Source organism: Thermobia domestica, chromosome 5 (assembly GCF_964235325.1).
Source record: "Thermobia domestica chromosome 5, izTheDome1.hap1.1, whole genome shotgun sequence".
In the NCBI taxonomy this organism is placed as follows: domain Eukaryota; kingdom Metazoa; phylum Arthropoda; class Insecta; order Zygentoma; family Lepismatidae; genus Thermobia; species Thermobia domestica.
This window is the reverse complement of record NC_137458.1, coordinates 303,430,732-303,456,224: the sequence shown is the minus strand read 5'-3', so window position 1 is coordinate 303,456,224 and position 25,493 is coordinate 303,430,732. Positions and strand designations below refer to the sequence as shown.

General features: G+C 34.7%; 1 protein-coding gene across 3 annotated transcripts in view; it reads right to left on the bottom strand.

The window, feature by feature from the left end:
* Polr3D (RNA polymerase III subunit C53) overlaps nucleotides 1-25,493 on the bottom strand; it is a 73,810-nt gene that overhangs the window by 12,228 nt on the left and 36,089 nt on the right. For 2 of the 3 annotated variants that reach the window (XM_081760386.1, XM_081760387.1), the window contains exons 6-8: nucleotides 17,794-17,871; nucleotides 3,965-4,119; nucleotides 3,135-3,257 (exon numbers count right to left, since the gene is read on the bottom strand). In XM_081760386.1, the coding sequence (XP_081616512.1) occupies nucleotides 3,135-3,257; nucleotides 3,965-4,119; nucleotides 17,794-17,871 (356 nt within the window). The remainder of the gene's footprint in view (nucleotides 1-3,134; nucleotides 3,258-3,964; nucleotides 4,120-17,793; nucleotides 17,872-25,493) is intronic. The other variant, XM_081760388.1, reaches the window with a different exon arrangement.

The following is a 25,493-nucleotide window of genomic DNA, read 5'->3' as shown; positions in this document are numbered from 1 at the left end:
ATTGAAGATAGGGCTATGTAAAGTTTGAAGAAATCCCCAAAATAGCATGTTCAATGAATTTTGAAATTGGAATAGCAGCTCTAATTGAGCTAGAGGGTTGGTTGAGGTGCCATTTTACAGTGCTTTTCATGCCCTTTCCTGTGGTGTACAACATCATATAGCTAGTACAGAATTGCTTTTTTCAAAATCAAAATCAAAATTTTACTTCAATATTTTTCAAAAAGTACATATTTTAAAATTCTGAAATTAATTCCATGGCTAGATAGTATTGTTGTAAAGTACCTGGCAAAGTATGAATTTGGGATAATGGGTTCATTGTTTAAAAAATTCAAAACTAACACTAGAGTTTTCATTAATACCTTGTACCTAGCTGAAAAATACAAATATGCAACATTTTTGTTTTACTTGCGGGAATAAATATGAAAAGCTTGAACTTCAGTATTATAAAAGTTAATAAAATAATACCAATACAAGTTTCATAAAACCATTACTATAAATAAACGTGGTTTGTAAAAAGTATACATCTAGCACTGGAACAACAGCAGGGTTTAAACGTTTTTTTTTTTTTTAATGTGTAAAAAAAGCAAAAATGCTACAAATTGTGTGAATTTCATAGTGACGTTTTCACATGTCTCGAATCATCTGTGTTAGTTGAATCTAATTTTCGCCTTGTAATTAAGGGGTTCCGATGGGCCCACAAAATTTCTTCCAGCTGGAAACCGAGTAGTGCTTCAGATGGCACTAGCTAATATGTCCAATCCTTCATAACCTCGCTGTTACATAAGGACGATAAGCCTAAACAAACCAAACGAACTGAAACAGCTTTAACGGGTGGGCCCTGGCCTAACCCAAAATTTTGAAAAATATAAACATCTAAAAGATAATAAATATATATTTGTTGCAAAGGAACAAATCCTGTACATTTATATATTAAAAAATTAAATTAAAAAATTGGCCTACTCAAAATTAAAATCCTGAAGCCGCTTCTGCTAACGAAATAAATTCTATCTTATCTATCTGTTTGCCTGAATGTCTGCTTCATACTTATTAATATTTATTAATATTAATATTAATATTTATTAATATTTTACTTAAATATATTGGTAAAAAGTAGTCAAACTTTATCGACTACATCTGTAACCTTTCAATTGAACTTCTTAAATTTTCTTGAATGAAATATTAAATTTTTAATTTTAAAATTCCAACATTCATTGATTCTATAAACGCCATTTTAGTGCACTGGTTATCACGGACGTAGGCAGGAATTTATTTTGGGGGATCCACAGCTTTTCAGGGAGGGTTCAAATTCATCAAATTGAAGGCAAATTGTATTAAAATTTTCAGCTGGTTTGTAGGGTTGGGAAAAGAAAGTGTCAAAATCTCCAAATAAATTTCAATTAGAAGACATATCAGCCTATGTCACAGCTGTCTATGAAAAAAATTGATGGCTCCGGTATGTTTTACAGAAAAATGCTACATGAAGTAAAAACTTCTTCATCCACCTGGGTCATTTTCATCACTCTTATATCCAAAATAAATGATGGTGTTGTGTGGTTGTTAGTAGTGGACGTTCTGACAAAACTGAATCCTGTTAACTCCCATTGAAAGAAGTTATGTTCTCCTTCAAAGTGATGTATTCCGAACAAATGTGGCTTTTTCAAACTTCAAATGATAAAAATATCCTACTACTTATCGAGAAGTTTTACTATGGACTCATCTATACTCTTTCTTGAAGTGTTCATTTTTTTTTTCACATTCTGGTGTTATTACCCTACGTACAGAGTATTTTTAAAAAAATAACGTGTTAGTTTTGAATCTTTTTAACAATGAATCCATTATCCCAAATTCATATTTTGCCAGATGCTTTACAACAATACTATCTATTCTTGGAATTAATTTCAGAATTTAAAAATATGTACTTTTTGAAAAAATTTGAAGTAAAATTTTGATTTTGAATTTGAAAAAAAAAATCCTGCATTAGCCATATGATGTTGTACACCACAGGAAAGGGCATGAAAAACGCTGTAAAATGACACCTCAACCAGCTCTCTAGCTCAATTGGGAGAGCTGCAATTCCAATTTCAAAATTCATTGAACACGCTATTTTGGGGATTTTTTTCAAACTTTACATAGCCCTATCTTCAATACCGGTAGCTATATATAGTTGAAATTTGGTATTTTTCTTGGTCTATGTAAAGGGCATCTACGTACCAAATTTCACTAAAATCGGAGATGGTGAGGTTAAGTCACTGTGTTAAATTGATATGGAATGACCCAGAAATAAGGAGTCTAGTTCAGAATAGATATCAATGGAAAGCCAATACAAGATGCAAGGAAGAAAATCAAGATAGAAATAAGAAGTCTGGCTCAGAATAGGCATGAATGGAAAGCTAATTTAAGATACAGGGAAGGAAATCAAGATAGAAATAAGAAGTCTGGCTCCGAATAGGCATAAATGGAAAGTTAATACAAGATGCAGGGAAGAAAATCAAGATAGAAATAAGAAGTCTGGCTCAGAATACGCATGAATGGAAAGTTAATACAAGATGCAGGGAAGAAAATCAAGATAGAAATAAGAAATCTGGCTCAGAATAGGCATGAATGGAAAGTTAATACAAGATGCAGGGAAGAAAATCAAGATAGAAATAAGAAGTCTAGCTCACAATAGGCATGAATGGAAAGGGAATTTAAGATGCAGGGAAGAAAATCTAGATAGAAATAAGAAGTCTGGCTTAGAATACGCATGAATGGAAAGTTAATACAAGATGCAGGGAAGAAAATCAAGATAGAAATAAGAAGTATGGTTCAGAATAGGAATGAATAAAACTGAAGCAAACTAATCAAGGGATTACTACCTTAAGAAGAAGAAAAAATAAACATATACAATTGGATTCGATTGAATTTAAATTTAGCGTCCCGTTCGGCAGCGAGGCTATGTAACAAGTCGACCTATAGCTTAACGTGGGATCCGAAGTACACGAGCTCCCGCCGGAAATCGAACCGGGTCTCCCACGCCAAAGGCGCGTCCTCAATCCATATAGCCACGAGGGAGCTGCTTACAAACACATACAAATAAGACTACTAATAACATTAAATTATATATAATTTCAAGCCATATATGATGAACAACTAACCTGAGGTGAAGATTCACTTTTGTCTGGCTGGGCGTTCGAAGCTGAACTCTGTTCCTGACTATTTCTCACATCTTTCTTTGGTTTCTCCTTCTCAGGACGTAAGCCTGGGAGGCAGTCGGGAAGCTAAAGAAAAAAACAAATCAATATACGTGAACAAGCAGGCAATATTACAACGTTTCCGCATCTAATCACAATATATTTTCATACTTATAAATATAATCGGTTCCAGTACATTTTAATTAAACCAGGGATGCAAATAACCACTCGCTTACTCGCCCGGGACGAGTGGTTTATCGGTGCGGGCGGGTATTTAATATCATACCGAAGGTAAGTTAATGATTTATATTGTGGGATGTAGGCTAGTAACTTTCTTTCTTGGGCGAGTAAAATTTTGTTGCTTATTCGCATCCCTGAATTACCGGTAAACTAAGAAGCCACCTTCATGCTTCCGAATGGCTCAAGTATTTTCAGTGCCTCAGGAAATTGTTACGTTGATTGACAAGTACAGTTGTGTGAAAAATGGTTTATTAAACAAAACCAAGAATGTTCTTTATCAACCCACACCCATTACTTCTAGAGGAAAGAATATTTGTCAAAGACATACTTATTCGAGCAATCATATTATTATTATTATTATTATTATTATTTTCATTTCATTGCTGATGGTGAAAAGTTACTTCCAAACTATCTGCAGATACTTTATACGGATTCTTTAGCTAAATGTTGGACTTTTATTATTACTCGTATTTAATATGCATCCCAATGTTACTAAGTAATTTCAATTAATTTGACTAAGTCCCCGGGTAAGAATAGCCAGGACTCCTATTTACCTGAAAGAATATGAACGCATTCTGTGGGCCCTGGAACAAATCCTTGAGACATAATTCCTTCTCCTTTCCACCCATTTTGTTGAACTCCTGCTTCTCAATTTCAACCTTCACTCGAGCTTTCGAGTCGGTATCTTCGTCAAAAATTTCCTTCTTTACTGGAAAAAGAAAATACATACATAATATTAATTTAATCCCTGTACACTGTTATTAATTTATTTACAATAATATAGGTTAGGACAGATATTTCTCCTATGTTTACCGAATAATCATAAAGAAACTCACACTATAATCCACAGACTCTTTTTTTTTTTTCTTTGTCAATCTACTTGTACAGTTTGCGATTAGAGAAAGCAGTATGCTTTACACATATAGTTTCTACTATCTACTTCTCTCGCAAGTATGCTGAACTATTTTTAAATATACCATTGGAAGGAAATTCGCTAGATTTAACGACCTTCAAAAGTTCATAAGTGATGAGGTTGAAGTTTAGCGCTCTATAATAATGAAAATTGTTTGATTCTTAAAGCTTGTGTTAGTTTATTCCCATGAACCCAAATCGAAGTCCGAGCAGAGTGATTCACATACTTGCTGATTACTCGAGAAAAAGTATACTTAATAGTCTACGATAATTAAGAAGTAAGCATTACATATCTCACACCCTTACTCAAGTTTATAGTTGCTTGTATTTTTAGAAAAAGAACAGTTTTCCATAGGCATAACGATCATAATGCAGTCTATAAGAATTTAATAGCTTAACCTGTTCCATATATGAAAGCATGGGCAGAGATTGCTATATTGTTTAAAATGGCGTATTTAAAATGATTGTCGGTTTCCCTTGCTTCTATAACATTACAGCAATAACCTCTTTTTAGTTGTAATTACAATAAGTTCACCCATTTTAAGCAATGTTGTAGACTTTACCAATACTTGTCATATTTCCGGCACAGTTTCAAATATTAAATTGCTTTACACGGCACTGATTTTTTTTTTTTCGTCTACTGGGAACCATGTATATGTCCTTAGATGTGATACTTATCTTAAGTAATTTTTCGAAATAAAGTCTTTTTAAGAAAGTCAAATTTTCAATCCCTTGATACTTCAGTCCTATTCATTCTAAATACGTCATATCACGGTTACAGTACTGGAGATTACGGTACTTTCTATGGGCATTGCCCTGCTCGTTTCACTTGTGTTATTATTGTTCAAGAGGCCTCCAAAATTTGAACGTTTGTAATACTGCAGCAACCTTAGTTTGTAATACAGAATAATAAAGTGGTATTATAAGCTTTCGTTTAACATGTAATTTAAAATCTAATATATAAATAAGAAAGTAACCATATTTGTGACTTAATAACTCTTGAACCACCTGACAGACCTCGATCAAATTTTCAACATAGATGAGGCTCGCGCCTGGGATGGTTTTTATTGTTTCACTTTGACGGTAAAACGTAGGGGAGGGGAAGAGGGAGATATATATATATAAAAATAAATAAAACTTAATAACTCTTGAACAACCCGACCAATCTCGATTAAATTTTCAACACGGACAAGGTTCGGTCCTGGGATGGTTATTATCATTTCACTTTGACAGTGCAACGAGGAGGAGGGGGAGGATATTTGAAAATGATCGAAAAGGACTGATATTACTGTTGAATACATAGTTTTTGAGGCCAATGAGATGAACAGTAATGCTGTTTAAATTCAAATTCAGTCCTGCAACTTGGAGGGGTGGGGGGGATATATTTAAAAATGATCAAAACTGACTGATTTATTGTCGAATCCACAGTTTTTGGGGTCGCTGAGACGAAAAGTGACACTTCTGATGCCGTTTAAATCCAATTTCAGCCCCCACTGCCCTTTATGTTCAAAATGAAACGTATTCTCTCCGTGCGAAGAACAGGCAATATGCTAGTATGTAATAAGCTGACAAGTACTACTTAAAAATACTTTATGTTCGGTTGGCAACACTATTAACCTATTGTATTGCAGATTATGTCGAACAATTTCTCCCTATAATATTTGTTTCGTACAAAATTTCAGCGTTCTTTTACTTATTAGTTCAAAACTTACAGAGACATTTCAAGAGGAATAGTCCACCCTGTACATTAATAGAATAAATTCACTTCCCTTATTAATAACCGACTTTATTCCCAACTAATAGGGATGATTGGATATTCTCAAACAAAATATACCCCTACCGAATATTTTTTGGACAGTTATCGTTAAAAAAAAAAAAAAAAAAAAAAAAAGTATGTTATCACATTAAATGGGACAACGTTGTTGTTCAGAGCCTTTACTAGCATACACATGGTGGCAAAGATCCCTAAGTACCTCTTCAGATTGATATCGAACACGCTATTTCGCAGTCTCGGAACGCACCCAAGTACGAAACACATTTTTTTAACAAAACTAACAACACATTAAGATAAAGCAATTAAAACAGAAAATTTTCGAGACCGAGTCTTAATTGTATCAATGACGATGAACCTTAACCTACAGCACGCAAATTAAAACTACTCAACAATAGCATGTTAGGATGTGTTCGAAAAAACACACTTTCAGAACATTTAGAACACGAAATCGTTTTCTGAGATCACAGACCAGAAATTCACAATTAACACTAATTTTTATTTTTACGCACGGGTTCTCATCCAATAAAATAGGAAAAACGTAGTTTCCTATCACATAAAGAAACCATAATGTAGTTTTCGTTGTATCGTGCATGAACTTCACTTTTTTTTTTTTTTTCGACAATAAAGTTGACAAAAGCCATTTGGAAGAAAACAACCAGATACATATTACAACAGTATCATTTTATACAGAAGAAATAAGTGGAATTAAATGAAATATAGATACGTACAATTTTTAAATTGAATCATGGTTACGATGTTCAATTCACTAGTGAAGTGGAAGTCCGCGCACAAGCCTCCTCTGAGAAGTTTTGTTCCTACCAATTCAGAACGTTGAACACGGCCTAACTAACCGATACACTTTAACGAAGTCCGCCAAAATGACAGAAAAATAACTTAGAATTTTCTCAAGAGATGGTGCTGCAGTTGCTGCTGCTGCTGCCAAATGCTGCAAACTTCCTGCCTGGCAAACCTAGACATGGGAGAAGTGATTCCGCCATCGCTGATAACGGTAACAAATTCCATATATGGCAATGTTCTACAAAACGCAATTCCCCTTCTCTGAAAAACAGGGTGCACCAAATAAAACTGCCAAATGTGTACATATATTTCCAATCTTCGCTGTTGGGGTGAAAATATCCTCTTAAGAAAGTCTCAAAGAAAATATAGACTAAGTTTCGTTAAAACTTAATAACATTTTACGAAACTTATCACGGGTGAAACAGAAAACACATACAGCAAATAGCACAAATTAGCTTTAGCTTATTTCAATTAAAGGAATAAGCATAGCGTATAAATAAATTTAAAAAAAGAAATAAAAGGGAAAAGTATGAAGAACAAAGAACAAGAAATATAGGAAAATTACGAAGAAAAAAGTGCTTAAGAGATTTGATTCACTGTAGTTGTGTAAATGTAAGCGAATTTCTAATACAAAATTAACAATAAGCACTTCGAATTACAACAAACATTTCAGAGCATTCTGTCTTTCTCTTGTGCAGGCAGAATAAATGTCGAAAATACAACCATCAAAAAAAGGGATTTCGAAAGAAAGAAAAAATGCGCATCCTTTCCAAGTTATAAGCTGACTAAACGTAACAAAACGAATTTTAAAGGTTCTAAGCTCTAAAACTATGAAACATGTCATAATCGGTTCAAGAAATTACTTCGGAGCTAGTATGTGCTCTATCTAAATAAATATATCTACTTTCAGAATCCTCCAGTATTTGCATGACGAATTTTATGAAAGAAATTTAACTGTGAGAAAACACTCTTAGTACTAATTGGGCATAAATGGCACTTTTCTGGTAATAGATATTGTTTAAATGTCATTTTATTTCTCTGTTAATGATCAAAAATGAGTAGGACTATTCATGGCTTTGGACTGATTATTTTAACAAAAGAAACACTGACCAAAGCTTAAAACACACTTTATTTTAAATTATAATAACGGTTTCGGTTATCTAACATATCCTTCTTCAGACTATCGAAAATCTGTCTGATATTGTCTGAAGAAGGATATGTTAGATATCCGAAACAAGTTATTATAATTTAAAATAAAGTGTGTTTTAAGCTTTCGTCAGTGTTTCTTTTGTTAAAAAAAAAAAAAAAAAAATGAGTAATGTAACATTTTCGCTTTGACGCAACAGCAAATACATTTTCAGCGGTTATGCAACCAAATTTAAATATATTTTTCATCAAATAGAAGTTTCTAATAATAGAAACAAATTTCTTCTTAAAATATTATTTCGTGAAGTTCTGCAAGGCCATATTTAATAAGTTTTTAGAAGTAACAATTACAAACATATGTGATACTTCTACGATCATTTTAGACTAGTCATACGAATGATTGTAACATCAGGATTAATTATCTAGGAAAACACTGAATTATATCGTTAACTACTGTAAGTAAAATGTTCATTAGGAAGTGGACATAGAAAAGATATTGTATGATACAAGGACTACATGATATATGGATCAAGAATTTAATATGGAATTCGGACCCAAACGAGCTCCCATCGAGAACCCGCGTATTCAAGACCACAAGCGGAAGTGATAGAAGAATCTGGGGTGTTATTTATAGAAAAACAAGCGTGACCGATTTCGTAAAATAAACAAACAAATCTGATTTTTTTAAAAAAAGAAAAAATGTTCTCAAACTAGTACTCATTTAGGCATCTATTCTCTTTTTAAGATGAAAGTTATGACGAGTCTATGAAATAATATTTAATTTCTCGTCTCCAAATTACCTGAAAGTTTCTAATGTATTTTGATCTAACTTTCTTATAGTATTATACTGGCTAAAGATTTCTTAAAACATCATTAAATATGAACAATAATACATTTGATTATTTTACCTATACAAAATCAATGGAATTGTTGCACAAACAGATTCGTGAGTTATATCAGTAATTGTCTGAGATAAATAAACAAAACAAAAAAAAAAAAAAGTAAATTAAAGTATTGTTTTCTCACAATACAATGTGAATGTAACAATGTTGGACAACGCAAGACCACTGCAGAGGCGAAAAACTGAATGCCAGTGTTCCATATGTTGGACAATCTTCCTTCGCTAATCTACAATGAACCCTTAACTAACTAGATAGGTTTTGGTGATTACTTTGCAGAGGTAACCTACTATTCCTAACCTACTGATCTATGAACATTTGAACATCTTGTTCTCCATTTTGAATGTGCAAACAAAAGTCAACTGCACAGTTAACAATATTTGGTATTTGAATTTTACTCAGTACAAAGTCCAGTATGCAACTGCACAATAATACTTTGAATTTTACTTTATTTTTCATTTATTCGTCTACTTATAACGATATTTTTTGTTCTCTTGTGTTTAACGGTTCAAGATCATGCAACGAAGCTAAAGAAGATGCTGATTATGAAATAGACGACAATGGTAGAATGACGAAAGTGGAGGAATTTACAATTTCCTTTATAAAATTCGTCCCTAAGCAAGTACCACAGGATTCATTCCTACTACTTGAACCAGCTATGAGAGGTTTCCAAACTATGCATCTTTAAAGTCTTTCTTCTTTCGACGGCTTATAATCTGGAAAGAATGGATCTTTCTTCCTATGATTTTTAAACTTTTTTTTTTTTGTTTATTTATTTCGAGGCTTCTTGTATGATGGTCGCTAATTTTTCAGTACCCTACTATATTTTCTACTTGACTGAGCACAGGGGAATCCTGTTCCGGCAGGATCCCACGTTAGCTTGTAAGTTCGCGTCTCATACTGCGGCAGTGCTGAAAAAGGGAATTAAATCCCCCTGTTATTAAATATCGAAAAACAGAAGTGTCACGGTCGCTATTATTACTTGCGTCTATATGAGGAATGCGCTATATTGTAATCAGTATGATCGACAGTACATAATAAAAATAATTGTAGCTGTAGTAGTAAAATGAAATCTTTCAGTTTAACGTCCCACAATTATGCCAATTAGGCTAAAGGAGACGATAATTAAGGCAAGCGTCTGATGATGAAATAATTGGTGGAATGAGAAAGTGGGACGAAACAAGAGTACCCCGAGAAAACCCACAAACACGATGTTGTCCACCACCACCTTATTTGGTTCAGGATCAAACAAAGAACACCATGTTCTAAAGGTAAGCGCCCTACCACGGAGGAGGAGGAGGAGGAGGAGGAGGAGGAGGAGGAGGAGGAGGAGGAGGAGGAGTAGTAGTAGTAGTAGTAGTAGTAGTAGTAGTAGTAGTAGTAGTAGTAGTAGTAGTAGTAGTAGTAGTAGTAGTAGTAGTAGTAGTAGTAGTAGTAGTAGTAGTAGTAGTAGTAGTAGTAGTAGTAGTAGTAGTAGTAGTAGTAGTAGTAGTAGTAGTAGTAGTAGTAGTAGTAGTAGTAGTAGTAGTAGTAGTAGTAGTAGTAGTAGTAGTAGTAGTAGTAGTAGTAGTAGTAGTAGTAGTAGTAGTAGTAGTAGTAGTAGTAGTAGTAGTAGTAGTAGTAGTAGTAGTAGTAGTAGTAGTAGTAGTAGTAGTAGTAGTAGTAGTAAGATTGATGTTTATGATAGAATAAAGAACGTGAGAGTAACGGAAACAATAACCCATACACAAGGTGTTTGTCCACCACAAACCATATTTTGGTGCGAGCTGCGATCAAACCAGGTACACTCGTGTCCAAAATTATTGTCGCATCTATAAATATGTTGTATTTTTGGAATATAATTTGATAACAAATTCGCCCGGTATTTCTTATAATATTATTATAGTATGTGTATAATCGGCAAAGATGTGTATGTGACAAATTTCATGTCAAAAGGGCAGTAAATAAGAACAATAAAACGAAATTAAAATTTTCTTGTCCATTTAGCAACATTTTATTTTACTCATTATAATTTTCGTATTTATAATTCTTTTCCTATTAAATTTACCACAAATATACATTTCCTGATTATACATATAATATCAGTATTAAAAGTACCCTGCGATATCATTATCAAATTATATTCTTACTAGAAGACAGTTATAGATATGCAACAATCATTTTGGACATGAGTGTACATCATGTACCAGAAGTGAGCGCTCTATCACTGAACTACCGCAACCCCTTGTTGTTTGTTTATCACCCGTGTCCTTTAATACTTCCATAATACTAGCGATTCTGAAGTAGCTTGGAAGATTTAAATTCTATTATATAGTTAGAATAATGAGAAAACAAATTGGCTCTACCACATTTAAACAACTTATCTAGATAGATGGCTACCAGAACTGATAGCCTACGTGAGGTTTACTAAGAAACAAGGGATCAAAACGGTCAGCAACTGCTCTCAGTATCAACACAGAAAAGTCACGTTCTCTGAAGCTTTCTCTTTTGATTTCCATAAAGGTTATATTTTTGGGAGGGCTCCTCCGGAGCTCACAAAATATATTTTATGTATCCTCTTCTGCCTCAAGAACAGTGGTGGATAAAGAATTGGATCTTTCCTTAAAATTAACTATAGACTTCCTTTCCACTTCGTCCGCTGTACGTGTGTTTCTTCAACAAAGCAAAAGTTTGCCGGCATGTCGAAATACGTATGTTGGCACAACAAAACAAGAATTTAGGAGAGATCCAAAAAAAAAAAAAAAAAAAAAAAATGCATCAAAAGATTGCGATCTTGACCAATAATTAGTTTCTGGTTCAGGGGATACAAAATTTTTGAACAGCCCCTAATCGAGTTTTCGTATTTCCTAGAGAATAAACACATCATAATGGGTTAAGTGATAGTTTGGGTTTGGCTACAATGGTGTATGTAGTTCTCCAGATATAAGGCGTACAAGAAAATTTTTGATTGAAATATATTGGATCTTTTTGATCCAATAATACAAAAATATGAACTTTTCCATGTCCTATCGAACTTGGAGTGCATAATAATGACACAGAAGAGTTATAAAATGACAAGACAAAAATTAGACCTATGTCCACACCAAATTAAGATATCATTGTGTAATGGTATCAAATGAATTTCAATACGGCCACTTAAGCAAACTAACTCGAGACTTTATTTTACAGCGCAATAAGCAAAAAGGGAATCTTATACCACCAACTGTTCGACACACAGAGAAAGGAAAATATACCATTAAGTCACCATAACGAAATTACTCTTCTGAATGTTTATGTAGTAGTAGTAGTTGTTATTATTTGTTGAAATTTAGCGTCCTTTTTTTCAGCACTGAGGCTATATGAGACATGGGCCTACTGTTTAAGGTGGAATCGTAACCACCGCAATACGTTCACATTTATCAAGCTTCTCATCGCGAATCGAACTCGGAATCCTGTTCACAAAAGATGCGCACTAGCCACCACAGAGGAGAGCTTGAATGTGGTGGTACACTCATGTCCAAAATGATTGTCGCATATCTATAACTGTCTCCTTGTAAGAATATAATTTGATAATGATTTTGCAGGGTACTTTTAATACTGATGCTATGTGTATAATCGGGAAATGCATATTTGTGGTAAATTTCATAGGAAAAGACTTATAAATACGAAAATTAGAATGAGTAAAAGAAAATGTTGCTAAATGGACAATAAAGTTTTATTTTCGTTTTACTGTTCTTATTTACTGCTCTTTTGATATGAAATTTTCCACATATATGTCTTTGCCGATTATACACATACTAACATTATAAGAAATACCGGGCGAATTCGTTATCAAATTATATTCCTACAACAACATATTTATAGACATGCGACAATAATTTTGGACATGAGTGTACATTAGGTTTCCGCCGCATGAAAAACCACTCCAGCTCTGTTCATCGTAAGTCGTTCAAGAAATGCTGCATTCCTAATGCATTAGACGGAAGCAAGGGTGACATCATCATGTGAGATTAAAAAAAAAAAAAAAGTGAGAAAGATGATGATTCGGACGAGGTTGTTTACAAACATATCAACTGAATTCAGAAGACGACGAGAGAAATGCGTCTTCAATTAGTCAGTTTTATTCTCCTTTTACATTAGAGGTGTGAAAAATTAAGGTGTATCTTAGAATTGACTAGCAAAATGGCCGTTCTTCAAATGGGGAGAATACGTTTGAATTTGGACATAAAGGGCACCAAAACTGTCACCAATCAATTTAGGGACCCCAAAAAGTATTAATTTGACACTAATATCGGTCGATCATTTTTATATATCTCCCCCCTTCCCCCAAGTTGCACCATCAAAGTGAAATGATAAAAGCATCTTAGGTCCGAACCTCATCTATGTTGAAAATTTGATCGAAATGAAATGAAATGAAATCTTTGAGTTTTTACGTCCCACGTTTAAGCCGGTTAGGGTAAAGGAGACGGTGATAATGAGAGATGAGTGAAATGGTGGAATGAAGAAAGTGGGAGGAAACGGGAGTACTCCGAGAAAACCCACGAGCACGGTGTTTGTCCACCACAAAGTTCACTTGGCGGGGGCTGGGATCGAACCCGGGACTCCAAGCACTAGAGGTGAACGCTCTACCACTGAGCCGCCGCGCCCCCCTCAAAATTTGATCGAGATCGGTTAGGACGGTCATGAGGACGTCGGACGTCGGATCGTTAAGTCGTGAGAAGCAGCTCGCGGTCTACTAGTCGACTGGCAAGAAGTGAGAGGTAGTTTACGGCCTACTAGTTTACCGGTAAGTCATCGGAGGTAACTCGCGGTAGATTAATCCCGTTAAAAAAAAAAAAAAAAATCTAATTTCCTACAGTTTTAAGTAAGAACTGTAAACATTTTATAGCTGTTTTGTGTGATAAAAAACATTAAAATCTAAGCATTTTTTAAATCATTGATAATGGCTATAGGGTCGTAACAAAGTCTTAATTTCACACAAAAAAAGTTACCAAGCCCATTCCTCTCTTTGAAACAAAATACTTTCTTTCATGTGCTATTACGGGAAAGTTTATTTTTCGGTTGTAAAAGTTAGTACTTGTACGGGAATAATTGAGTTGATTTGAGTTTAACGTCCCGTTCAGTAGCGAGGCTAAATGAGAGGTGGACCTAGTGATTAATGTGAAATCCGAACCACATGAACTCCCGCCAGGAATCGAACCCGGGTCTCCCAATTGTGAGGGAATAAATTACTGTTTACTTCAATATGATGGATCTCTGAGATACATGCATTGTTTTTATGGCGTACGGGGAAGGGAGGAAAAAGGCAGTAACTTTCATTTAGCAGTAACCCTCCACCTTACTAGCAAACCACGATTATGGCTCTCGGATATATTATACTAATTATACTTGAACATCACTAATCTATATTAAGGTAAGTCGGCAGCCAGTGATTTGTGTAATGAAAAGTAGTCCTCAAACTTAAAATACGAGGGTAGGTTGATAAGTTCTCAGCCTACTCAGGTTCAAACTAAGCTAGATATAAAAGTTATATACGTTTATAAGGCTTATACTTTGTTAAGCTACTGTGCAAAATTTGATTTGACTAAACCAATTTTAATTTTTTTTTCAGGTCCAAAGTGATTTTTTTTTTTTTCAGTGTCAGCCCACGTCCCAGAAATTAGTAAATTTGAACATCGTGCATTCATCAAGTACCTCTTCCTAAAAAGACTCTCGCCGAAGGAGATTCTCAACGACCTTGTCACGACATTGGGGGACAAAGCACAATCGTATGCCACTGTGAAGAAATGGGCAGCTAACTTCAAACGTGGGCAGTTTGGTATGAACGATGATCCAAGGTGAGGAAGACCAATTTCAGTGACCTCTCCCGAGATGATTGACGCCATTCACCGGATGATTCTCGACAATTACCGAATCCCCCTCAAACAGATAGAGGACACATTGGGCATCAGTCATGAATGGGTGTGGAAAGTCATCCATGAAGACTTGGGTATGAGGAAGGTTGCGGCAAAATGGATTCCGAAACTTTTGAACGCAGATCAGAAGCGTGAACAGGTGGAGGCAAGTAAGGCAGTTCTGTCCCAAGGCCAATTTTATGCAACGGCTGGTAACAATGGACGAAACCTGGTTATATTTCTACAATCCCACGACAAAACAGCAATCGGCGGAATGGAGCCACAGCGGTTCTCCACGTCCACGGAAATCTGTCAAAAGGGGTAATCTTCCTCCAGGACAATGCACCCTCACACAAGGCACGTCTGACATTGCAAAAATTGGAGGACCTACGGTTTTAAATACAGGAACATCCACCTTATTCGCCTGATTTGGCTCAATCAAACTTTTATCTCTTTCCTAAATTGAAAATGTTTTTAAAGGGAACGAATTTCAATGGCGCTGATGATGTCATTTCTCAAACAGAGGACTGGTTTGCAGAGCATTCATCCGACTTCTATTTGTCTGGCCTGCAAGCACTGCAGCAGCGATGTGAAAAGTGCATTGCACTACAAGGGGAATATGTTGAATAAAAACACCAAGCTTCGCTTCCTATCAACTTGTTTTCTTGGTGAGGCTGAGAACTTATCAACCCATCCTCGTAGCTGGGTATCCCTACTCTACAGACATACATTCCCTGATAAATTTCGTTAGAATTGGACAACGTATATGGGGTATTCTTAAACGTGTCTCTACCGTTTTTTAATAATGCTTTGCCCACATCCTGTTATCTATCGAACTTTTTTTCTAAATTATATCAATGGTCATTTCAACACTGACAGCTATAACAATAATCATTTGCTCCCTCTTTGAATAGCACACGACACTCTTTCTAGACTGTATGCAAAGGATGTACACTCATGTCCAAAATGATTGTCGCATATCTATGACTATCTCCTTGTAAGAATATAATTTGATAATGATTTTGCAGGGTACCTTTAATACTGATACTATGTATAGAATCGGGAAATGTATGTTTGTGGTAAATTTCATAGGAAAAGAATTATAAATACGAAAATTAGAGTGAGTAAAACAAAATGTTGCTAAATGGACAAGAAAGTTTTTTATTTTCGTTTTATTGTTCTTATTTACTGTTCTTTTCACATGAAATTTGCCACATACATGTCTTTGCCGATTATACACATATTAAGATTATAAGAACTACCGGGCGAATTTGTTGTCAAATTATATTCCTTCAACAACATATTTATAGACATGCGACAATAATTTTGGACATGAGTGTACAACGTAAAACAGCGCGGAATATAATAGGATGATTTTTTTTTCTTCGAAAAATAAACTTAATTCTGAGGCTTATAAGAAAGGTTTCCGATGAGAACGGGACAACTTTGATTGCTATAATTCCTACCGGATATGTCCTCACCGCTGGTTGAGTGGCTAGCACGTACGCTTTTGATGCACGTGATCCCGGGTTCGACCCCCAGGAGTAGAGCACAAAAATTTAATTTCACAATCATTCATTTTCATTAATCTCAGCTTGAAGAGGATAATTGCGGGACGTTAACTAAAATTTCATTTCATTTTTTTTTCTACCTACGATAATACGAGTTCTGATTTTTCATTCTTCATCACTGTACAGTGGTTGTTTATCTATGGATTTTCGGTAGGAAAATCCATTTCTGGCGCTAACTTTCGATTGGGTTGACCGATTTCATTAGTTATCTTAAATTCAAGATTTACTTATCTATATAAATAATAATGAAAGTGACTATGTTTGTGACTTTAAAACTCTTGAACCACCCTAGCGATCTCGATCAAATTTTCAACATAGATGAGGTTCGGGCCTGGAATGCTTTTTATCATTTCACTTTGACGGTGCAACTTAGGGGAGAGAGGGAGGGATGAAGATATATATATATAAAAATGATCGAAAATGACCGGCATTAGTGTCGAATCCATGGTTTTTGGGGTCGCTGAGATGAACAGTGATACTTCCGATGCTGTTTATCGAATCTATAGTTTGCGGGATCGCTGAGATCAACAGTGAAACTTTCGATGCCGTTTCAATCCAAATTCAGTCCCGTAACTTGGGGGAGGGAGAGATCGAAAATTACAGATATTAGAGTCGAATCCATAGTTTTCGGGGTCGCTGAGATGAAGAGTGACACTTCCGATGTCCTTTAAATCCAAATTCAGCCCCGCAACTTCGGGAAGGGGAGGATCGTAAATGACCAGTATCTGTGTCGAATCCATACTTTTCAGAGGTCACTGAGATGACCAGTGACACTTACGATGCCGTTTAAATACAAATTCAGCCCACACTAGTAATATTTAATTTTTATTTATATAGATTACTTATTATTGTCTGATTTTTCAATACATTTTCTTTGTTTCTATCGATATGAGAGCGCTTCGGTATTAATAAAAACTGTCTGACCAACAGAACATTATTACTAATCTTTCTTATTTTAATCCAGCGAAGCAGCTAATTGACGTTAATCATACATAATACACAAAACACCTTAACACTAATTCCTAAATTTCGTAATTCATTTTATTTATCAAGAAGTATTGGTAAGTGATTTTTAAGGTTACCAGCAGACATATTTAAGAACGTCATTCCACAACTATTTCTTATTCTAGCCATATTCTAATAATGAAGGAAGTTACATTTATGTACAATAAAATAAATTAAATAGTGCCTTATTGTAAATCACATAAACTTAGTTAAAATAATGAAAGACAGAAGTACTCACCTTTAATTCCCAAGACTGGATACTACAGTAATATTGTGGAACTTTTGTGCATACATATATCATGCAAACATTAACTTACGTTACTATAATTATTCGTACTTATCCGTATTGACTTGTTTGTTGCTTTTATTGTTCTCCACTTGAATTGCTAATATATATATACTTACTTTTTACTCCATCAAACGCCATTTCCTCTTTCTTTATCTTCACATCTGCGTCGTGGTCCTCCTTTTTCAAGATATTTCCTGCAAAAATCACCTGGATTATCCACGGAGATAAACTCCTCTTTCCTCACATTGCATAATGAACTTCAGCTCGGCTTACGGAATATATTATTAACTATGAAATGTAACATTATTGCTGAGAATGCACGATGCCAAGTCTCACAGTGTATAATAATAATTTCACCCATACATACATAGAACTTAAGCTGCAATAATCAAGTATGATCCAATCTAGGTCATATTCATGCTAAGTTTGCCAACAGTTAGCTACAAACAGTGAAAACACAAATTGCATCACTACCGAAAATTATATTGACAAAAACCGTTTACTACTATACAGTGAGTATTTCATTAATTCCGTTTTAATTCATCATTAATCATTCTATATATGTATAGGAAGAGCGTCCAGTAAATATTCGAAGTGAACAAAATATGTCTCAATGCTAATGATCGAAACAGCAAATATTGGTTGGTTTTTCACTTTGTATTATTCAAGATAAAATCGTACCGCTTCACCCCAGTCCAGGAAAGTCGTATAGTGAGTAAAATTTCTGGTAAAAGAAGCTTCAAATTCTGCCAAAATTAATTGTCAATCGTTACGGCTGAAAATTCGCTGTAATACGTTCATAACTTTGAATAGTGCGAATTCTTTCGTTTAGGTTTTGAGGTCACCGAGGATGTTCCATGTGAAGGTCAGTCAAAAATTGTAATTAAAGGTGAACCCACACACAGTAGCGATCAGGTGACTTTGAGCGATCAGCGAGTTACTGCACGTGACATTGATATCACTACTGATACAAACAAGGTTTTGTGAACACCATTACATCAGGAATCATCTCTTTTCATGGTTTCTTTTCCATGGTTTTATGGTTCCCAACCTACTGAATGTTGACCAAAAATGAGGTTGGAGTTCCGATTTGTCGTAAACTGTTGGCTCGGTATAAGCGTGAAAGTGACGACCATCCACAACGCATTATTACAATAGATGAGCCATGGGTGAACTTTTTACACGCCTGAGAAAAAAGGAAACGTCCATGCAATGGAAACATACAGATTCCTGGTACTTTGAGAAGTTTCACACAACATTAACCGCGTGTAAGAAAAGCTATGGCAACGGTGTTTGGGTCCACAAGGGTGTGGTATTATGTAAATCTCTTGAAAAGGATAGAAACTTTTGAACTGAGTACTATTCCAAGCTTGTATCTGTAAGTTCGGAATAGTATAGGAAGAAATGTTACCCAAGAAAGATACTATCCTCCAACACGGTAGCGCGTAATCATATACCGCCTCTAAGACTGACAGTTATTGACCAATTGCATTGGAAAGTACTGCCACACCCGTTCTACAGTCCTGACTTTGACTCTCATTGATTTTTCCACTTTTGATTCTCTGAACTAGCATCTCAGAGAACAAAAATTCCATACGATAACACAATGACTCAGGCAGTTATCTAATGGTCTAGTAACAAACCAACAGAGCTCTACGCTGCAGATACACAAAAGCTTGTAGCTAGATAGAAAAAAAAATGTCATAGCAGTAGGTTACGCTGATAATAATACAGGTAATTTCAATTTACCCTTTATAATTGTTTAGAGATTTATTTATACAATCACCAGATACAGCTCAGAGGCCATTTTATACTGGATATCTAACAACAACAACAATGGAAAGGATTTGGGAAGGTATCGGCCAGGGCCTGTTTAGTAGGTATCATCCCAGCATTTGCCTGGTAAGACTGAGGAAAACCCTAGAAAACTCCAATCAGGATGGTCGGCAGCGGAATCAAACCCACGGTCTCCCGAATGCCAAGTCAACGCTCTACCACTTGAGCTACTTCGCTCGGTGTATTAAATCAATCCCAGTTATTTACTGAATGCTCCACACATAATTTTAAAAAGTAACAAATTCTCCTAAATTTTTCTGGTAGCGATTTTTAGGTATATTATGGCTCAAGTATTATACTGAAATTGAATTGAGTCTTTCATAACATATACAACATACAAAATAAAATACTATATATTAATTACGCTTTATGCAAACTTAGCGTCAAACTACACACGGCAAGAGAAAACTATAACTGCGAGTAAAGTCACTTCAAAATTCAAAGTTAAGCTCTAAATATGACAAATATATATTGTATTTACTCGAACTTAGTGATTTGTCAAAACATAAACTGAAACTGTCATAAAAAGTACTACAATTATATCATCTGAAGACATGTTATGTGAAGAGCTTTAGTGTTGGCAAAAGTTACTAATTACCCACAAAACGGCTTCAAGGAAAAAAAAAAAAAAAAAAAAAAAAAACAGCCGCTACCTGTACTAAAGTGTTGTTCTGACATTTGTTTTATGCTGTCGAAAAATTTGGAAAAGAACTGAAAAGAGCCACACGTCCGTTATTATATCACAGCAGCTATATAAATCGCAAGATACTACACGAGTTGGACGAGAAGAACGAGAAGGGGGTTTGAATATTAGTCAAAACGTCATAAATCATACTCTTTAATTTCTCACAATAGCCTACATAATAATCTACAATCTTTTGTAAAAAGAATAAATAAATATTTTATTGCTTAGTTTGTAACTAAAAATATAATTTTTCAGTAACTAAAAAAAAATTATGTATTACAAATTATTGCTTTACAAATTGAAGCTTTCATTATTCATGAGAAATGCAACATACAAAGTATATTCCTAAAGCTTCTTATTTTGATCCACTTGAGAGATCTTAACAAGGTCTGCATTATGGTCAAGGTTATGGAGGCCAAGGTTTATGTTTTAATCTAAAAGCCGCTGAATCACGAAAAGGAATAATCACCAAAAAATTACTCCTACAAAAAGTAATAGAGCAAAGCGACCCTTAAAAATATGCAACTACTTATGAATGTATGTATGTTTGTCATTGTTGTATAGTTTGTACGAATAAAATGTTTAATAAGGCTTAAATTACGCCCCCCCCCCAAAAAAAAAAGAAAAAAATTCAGTCTATTTAAATGTAAGGACTGTTTCAGTCAGAAAAAGTCGAATTCCACAAAACACACAAACAAAAATAATAATAATAAATAAAAAAGTAAAGTAAGAACATATTATCCCGACATTAAACTCATCAACTCCAATAGTTTGGGTTTGGCTATACTGTATGTAGTTCTCAAGATATAAGGCGTAAAAGAAATTTTTTTATTGAAATATATTGGATTTTTTGACCCAAAAAGATATCAACCACTATACTACAAGTCCCTTTTGTAGAGAATACTTTCCTTTTTATTCAGATATCATTAAAAAATTCATTAATCTTAGTCATGTTAACTTCTTACTTTAAACATATTGTCCAACATTCTTTAACGGACGTGACTCTTGCCGGCCGGATACATACTGCCTTTCAAAATAGAGGAAGTAATGATATCTTTTTTTTTTTTTTTTTTTTCAGTTAAACCCAGTACCTATCTTTTAAATTATTGTCTTAAACAAAAACTAATGCACGACAAACTTTAAAAAAAAAAAAAAAAAAAAAAAAAAAAAAAAAAAAAAAAAAAAACGTAAAGCAACTTTTCAACGGAAACGATCTAAAATTCCTATTTTGAAGAGACATTACTCGCAGCCGTTGTATACAACTTTTTATTTCTCTCAGTTTAAAAGAAAATTATTTTATAACAATAAATATACAAATTAATCCCAACACCAATTTTATCTTAAATAACATTTGTCATTAAAAACTGAAAAATAGATAAATACATTTACAAAAATTAAATCTGAAATATATACATAACAAGTTACAGTCTGATAGTTCACTGTATTAAACTTAACACATTATAGCACTAACAGAAAGGAAGAAAAGAAAAACTTTAGATTAAGCTACTACAAATTGATAAACTACTAAATACTAGTTATTCACAGCACCGTTCGAACAGTCATATTAGTACAACGGGCTGTTTGTGTACATAGTACTGAAATAGAAGCATTCCCATATTGCCATACTCTGCGTTTATTTCAACAAAAGCCAATAATCTACAGACAGTTATTGCGTACCGTGTGGATACGTAGCGTAACATCCCACAACTATTAAAATAGGATATATTACGTACAAAATATTTAATAATTTCTAAAACCTATTCTTTCAATACATGAATATTTCAGGTACTCATTATCAAAATCTGCGAAAATCCTCTCACACTTTCCACCCATTATAAAGCAAACAAAATAATAATGTGAGAAATTATCGCGATACTTGGTTTATTAGGATCAAATAGTCTACTGCCACATTTCACCCGCTATTTGTGACGAGCTGCAGCCATTCGGTCTGAGTTTGGACCTGCTCCATTTGATGCCCCGGCCCGTAGTTTCTCAATGGTGGACGATTAGTCTACATGCACGTAGTGCATCGTCAAAGTGTGTTCCTCAACCTTGCTTCATAACTGCGATGTAATCCTTATTCTCTAAGGTAGTGGGATACGCCCACAGCGCGGCTAAACCGAAGTTCTGAGTGCCCACCAGTTGCGTATTAGTGGAAGTAGCCTTGTTAGCAAGTCAAGGCTTCCGATGCTCTGCAGGCAAGGTGCCCGAGCGTTGTAAGGCAAACTCGCCTCCCTTTCCTAGATGCTCGTGGTTATTCAGATTCCTGGGCTTAGCTCATATACACTACTCAATCCCAAGGTTTGACCACTGCCCAGCAGAGTTCAACCCAATTCTGGGAGGCCCAGGTATACCCGAAGGGGCTTGTTCATTCCCGGCCCTGCCTTTTTCTATCGTTCAACATCCACCGCTTTCCCCATAGAGGTACCGCGTACATGTCGAGATAATCTCATATCTCATCCCAGATCCAATGGCACATGTTAAGTCACCATCTGAGTTTGATGCCAGCCCCTTATCTTGTAGGGTTTCCTCCCCTCTACTAGGATCGGAAACCTTTACTCAGATTCCTAGGATCGTCACCTTTCCCCAGTCACTGTTCAGTCCCCCTGCAGGCAGGAAGCTAACATTCCCCTCTCGGAAGGATCATTCAAGCAACACGGGACTTCCTCTAATTAAGGTAGAGGCACCCGTACACCGAACATTACCAGACGCGATGGTTCATGTAGACTGTCTATCACCCAAAACTTGACCATTTGAGATTGATAGTTCCCCTGGTAGCCTCGTCCAAACAGTATGGGATTTCCTTTCTTTTACGTGTTGAGGTACCACGAACACGTTGAGATATTCTGTATCTCCTCCCAGATCCAATAGTACGTGTAAATCACCATTTAAGAGAAAATTAATCTTTGAAATTAAACAACTGTTCTAACTGAAAAACAAGAACAGTGCTTTTATTTGTAGAGCTTTAATTTTACACCAAGTTGTTGATCATAAGGTGTATCTATTTTGTTTATTTACATGAATAAAGAGTTTTAGCTTGTTGCAATGAAAAGGAAAATTTTTTACTTTAAGCTTTACCAGGGTGAGCTATAACTTCGTCGTTGTTTGCTGTGAAACACTGGCAATATACAAAAAAGAGTGAAGTACTATGAAAGTCACAATTCCATGGCCCTATCCTTAGGGCGATTATGAGGCCACAATGTAGAGCATTCCATTTTTCGTATCGTCAACTATTTCGAAACATCATCCGTGTAGAAAATGCGCGAGGGAGAAAAACAAATAAGAATCTGAAGGGACTAAGTCTAGGCTGTTTATGGAGTATTGTACCCATTTGAATTCCAGAAGTTTTGGGGTAACCACGTAAGAAGTGTAACATAATAAAACACGGGGAAAAAAATCACTTCCCTGGACCCTTCGAATTTTAATCGGGCCTTTATACATTCACTATAGCTGACTATGCTTTAAACAAGATAGCTGCTAGCTTTCTTTGAAAAAAACTTGTCCTTTTCTTTTTAATATAAATAAAATTATATTAAAGGTGTATCCTTCAGGGTGTTTATTTTATCTTTCTTTCTTTCTTTCTGAATTTAACTTCAAGCCTAAGTAATAAGATACAAACGTGACGGTATAAGTATTTAAAAAAATATATATATATAAAAAAAAGTCGCTTACTAGTTTTGAACATGCTCTGTGCATGTCATGAAATAATTTAGCGCTACGATTTTAATATTCAACATTTTTTAATATGGAAAAAAGTAAAAAGAAGACAATTTAGTTACTCCAATTTGACCCTTTCTAGTCGAAAAACGTAGAACGAACTGTTACAGTACACCTAAATTACCACAGCAACCATATGAAGCCACATGTATATAGGACAATTGGATTTTGACAGATTTTGACTAAACACACACCTACAACATGATGTATCCCTTCTATTTTACATTTAAGTAATAACAAATTCGAACAGCTTTCCAAATTATAACTGTTAATTCGAACAGCTTTCCAAATTATAACTGTTAATAATATTCTAACAATTTATTACCTTACAACATTTCTGTAAATGCATTATTGCAGGCATGTGCACATTTACATAGAGTCAATGAGCACGACCCTTTGCATTTTAACTGTCTAGCACAATGAAATTTTAACTCCTTGCATATTGCAGGAAGTCACATAATTTCGTGCAATTGATATATTATACACAAAGTCATTTATATACATAAAACAAAGTAACACTAATAACCTGAACACACAGTATCCTTTCCAGCAACATAGAAATACTGTATTCGAATAGAAATATGACACTCGATACAGCTGCACCAACCTGTTTGCAAGCTTTAAGCATGCAATAAGTTATATATGTTGTATTTATTTTACAAATAGTACTTGTGTTTAAAATATATACATATTATTGGTACAGTCATGTTCAAAAGTAGCTTATTTCTTTAAAGCATCTTATGCGTTGATCTTTAAGCAAAGGTATGCGATTTAGAAAGATAACAATAAACACTTGCAAGAGCGACAACGAAGAAAACTTTTTACTACGATTGGATTTAAATTTTTATCTATAAATTAAAAAAAAAAAAAAAAACTAGCAATTACTCTGAAAATGACTGTACTCGCTACTCCAACACTGTTCCTTAATAAAAAAAAAAAAAAATCAATACACACCTTCCAAGCCCAAAACCAGTGCAACAAAATTAGGTGCTTTAACAATTTCAACAAATACAAAACAAAACAGCTGCATTTTCACAAATGAGTTTTCTATCATTTTGTACAGCCATCGCACTTTCTTTCCTGTTTACTTCAGAAAAGAAAGTCATCGCTACTGAGTAAGTTGCAAAAATAATTTCATGATCTATTGCACTACGACAGTTAGTATACGTTACTTTTTTTTAATATCTTCGAAATACAAACATGAGAAAACCACACTGTCATGATCCAAACACGATCTTATTTTTATTAATCAACATACATACGAACAATTCAACACCACGTTTTTGTGACTCATTTGTGCAATTTATTTCTCATTAGCCCATAGATCGACAATACCCCTAAAAACTGAGGCATCACATCAGCATTACAAAATATGAAGCCCAATTAAGCCATATAGCAACATATAGCAAAGTATATAAGAACTACAAAATTAACGTTATTTACCAACAACAACAAAACCATGTACAATCTTTTTCAAAAAAACCTAGCCACCCACCTCTCTTTGAAAGCTCTCTACTCTTTCTTACAATTGTAATTAACTCAAAACAAATGTAAATTTCCTTTGGTCATTTGAGATCT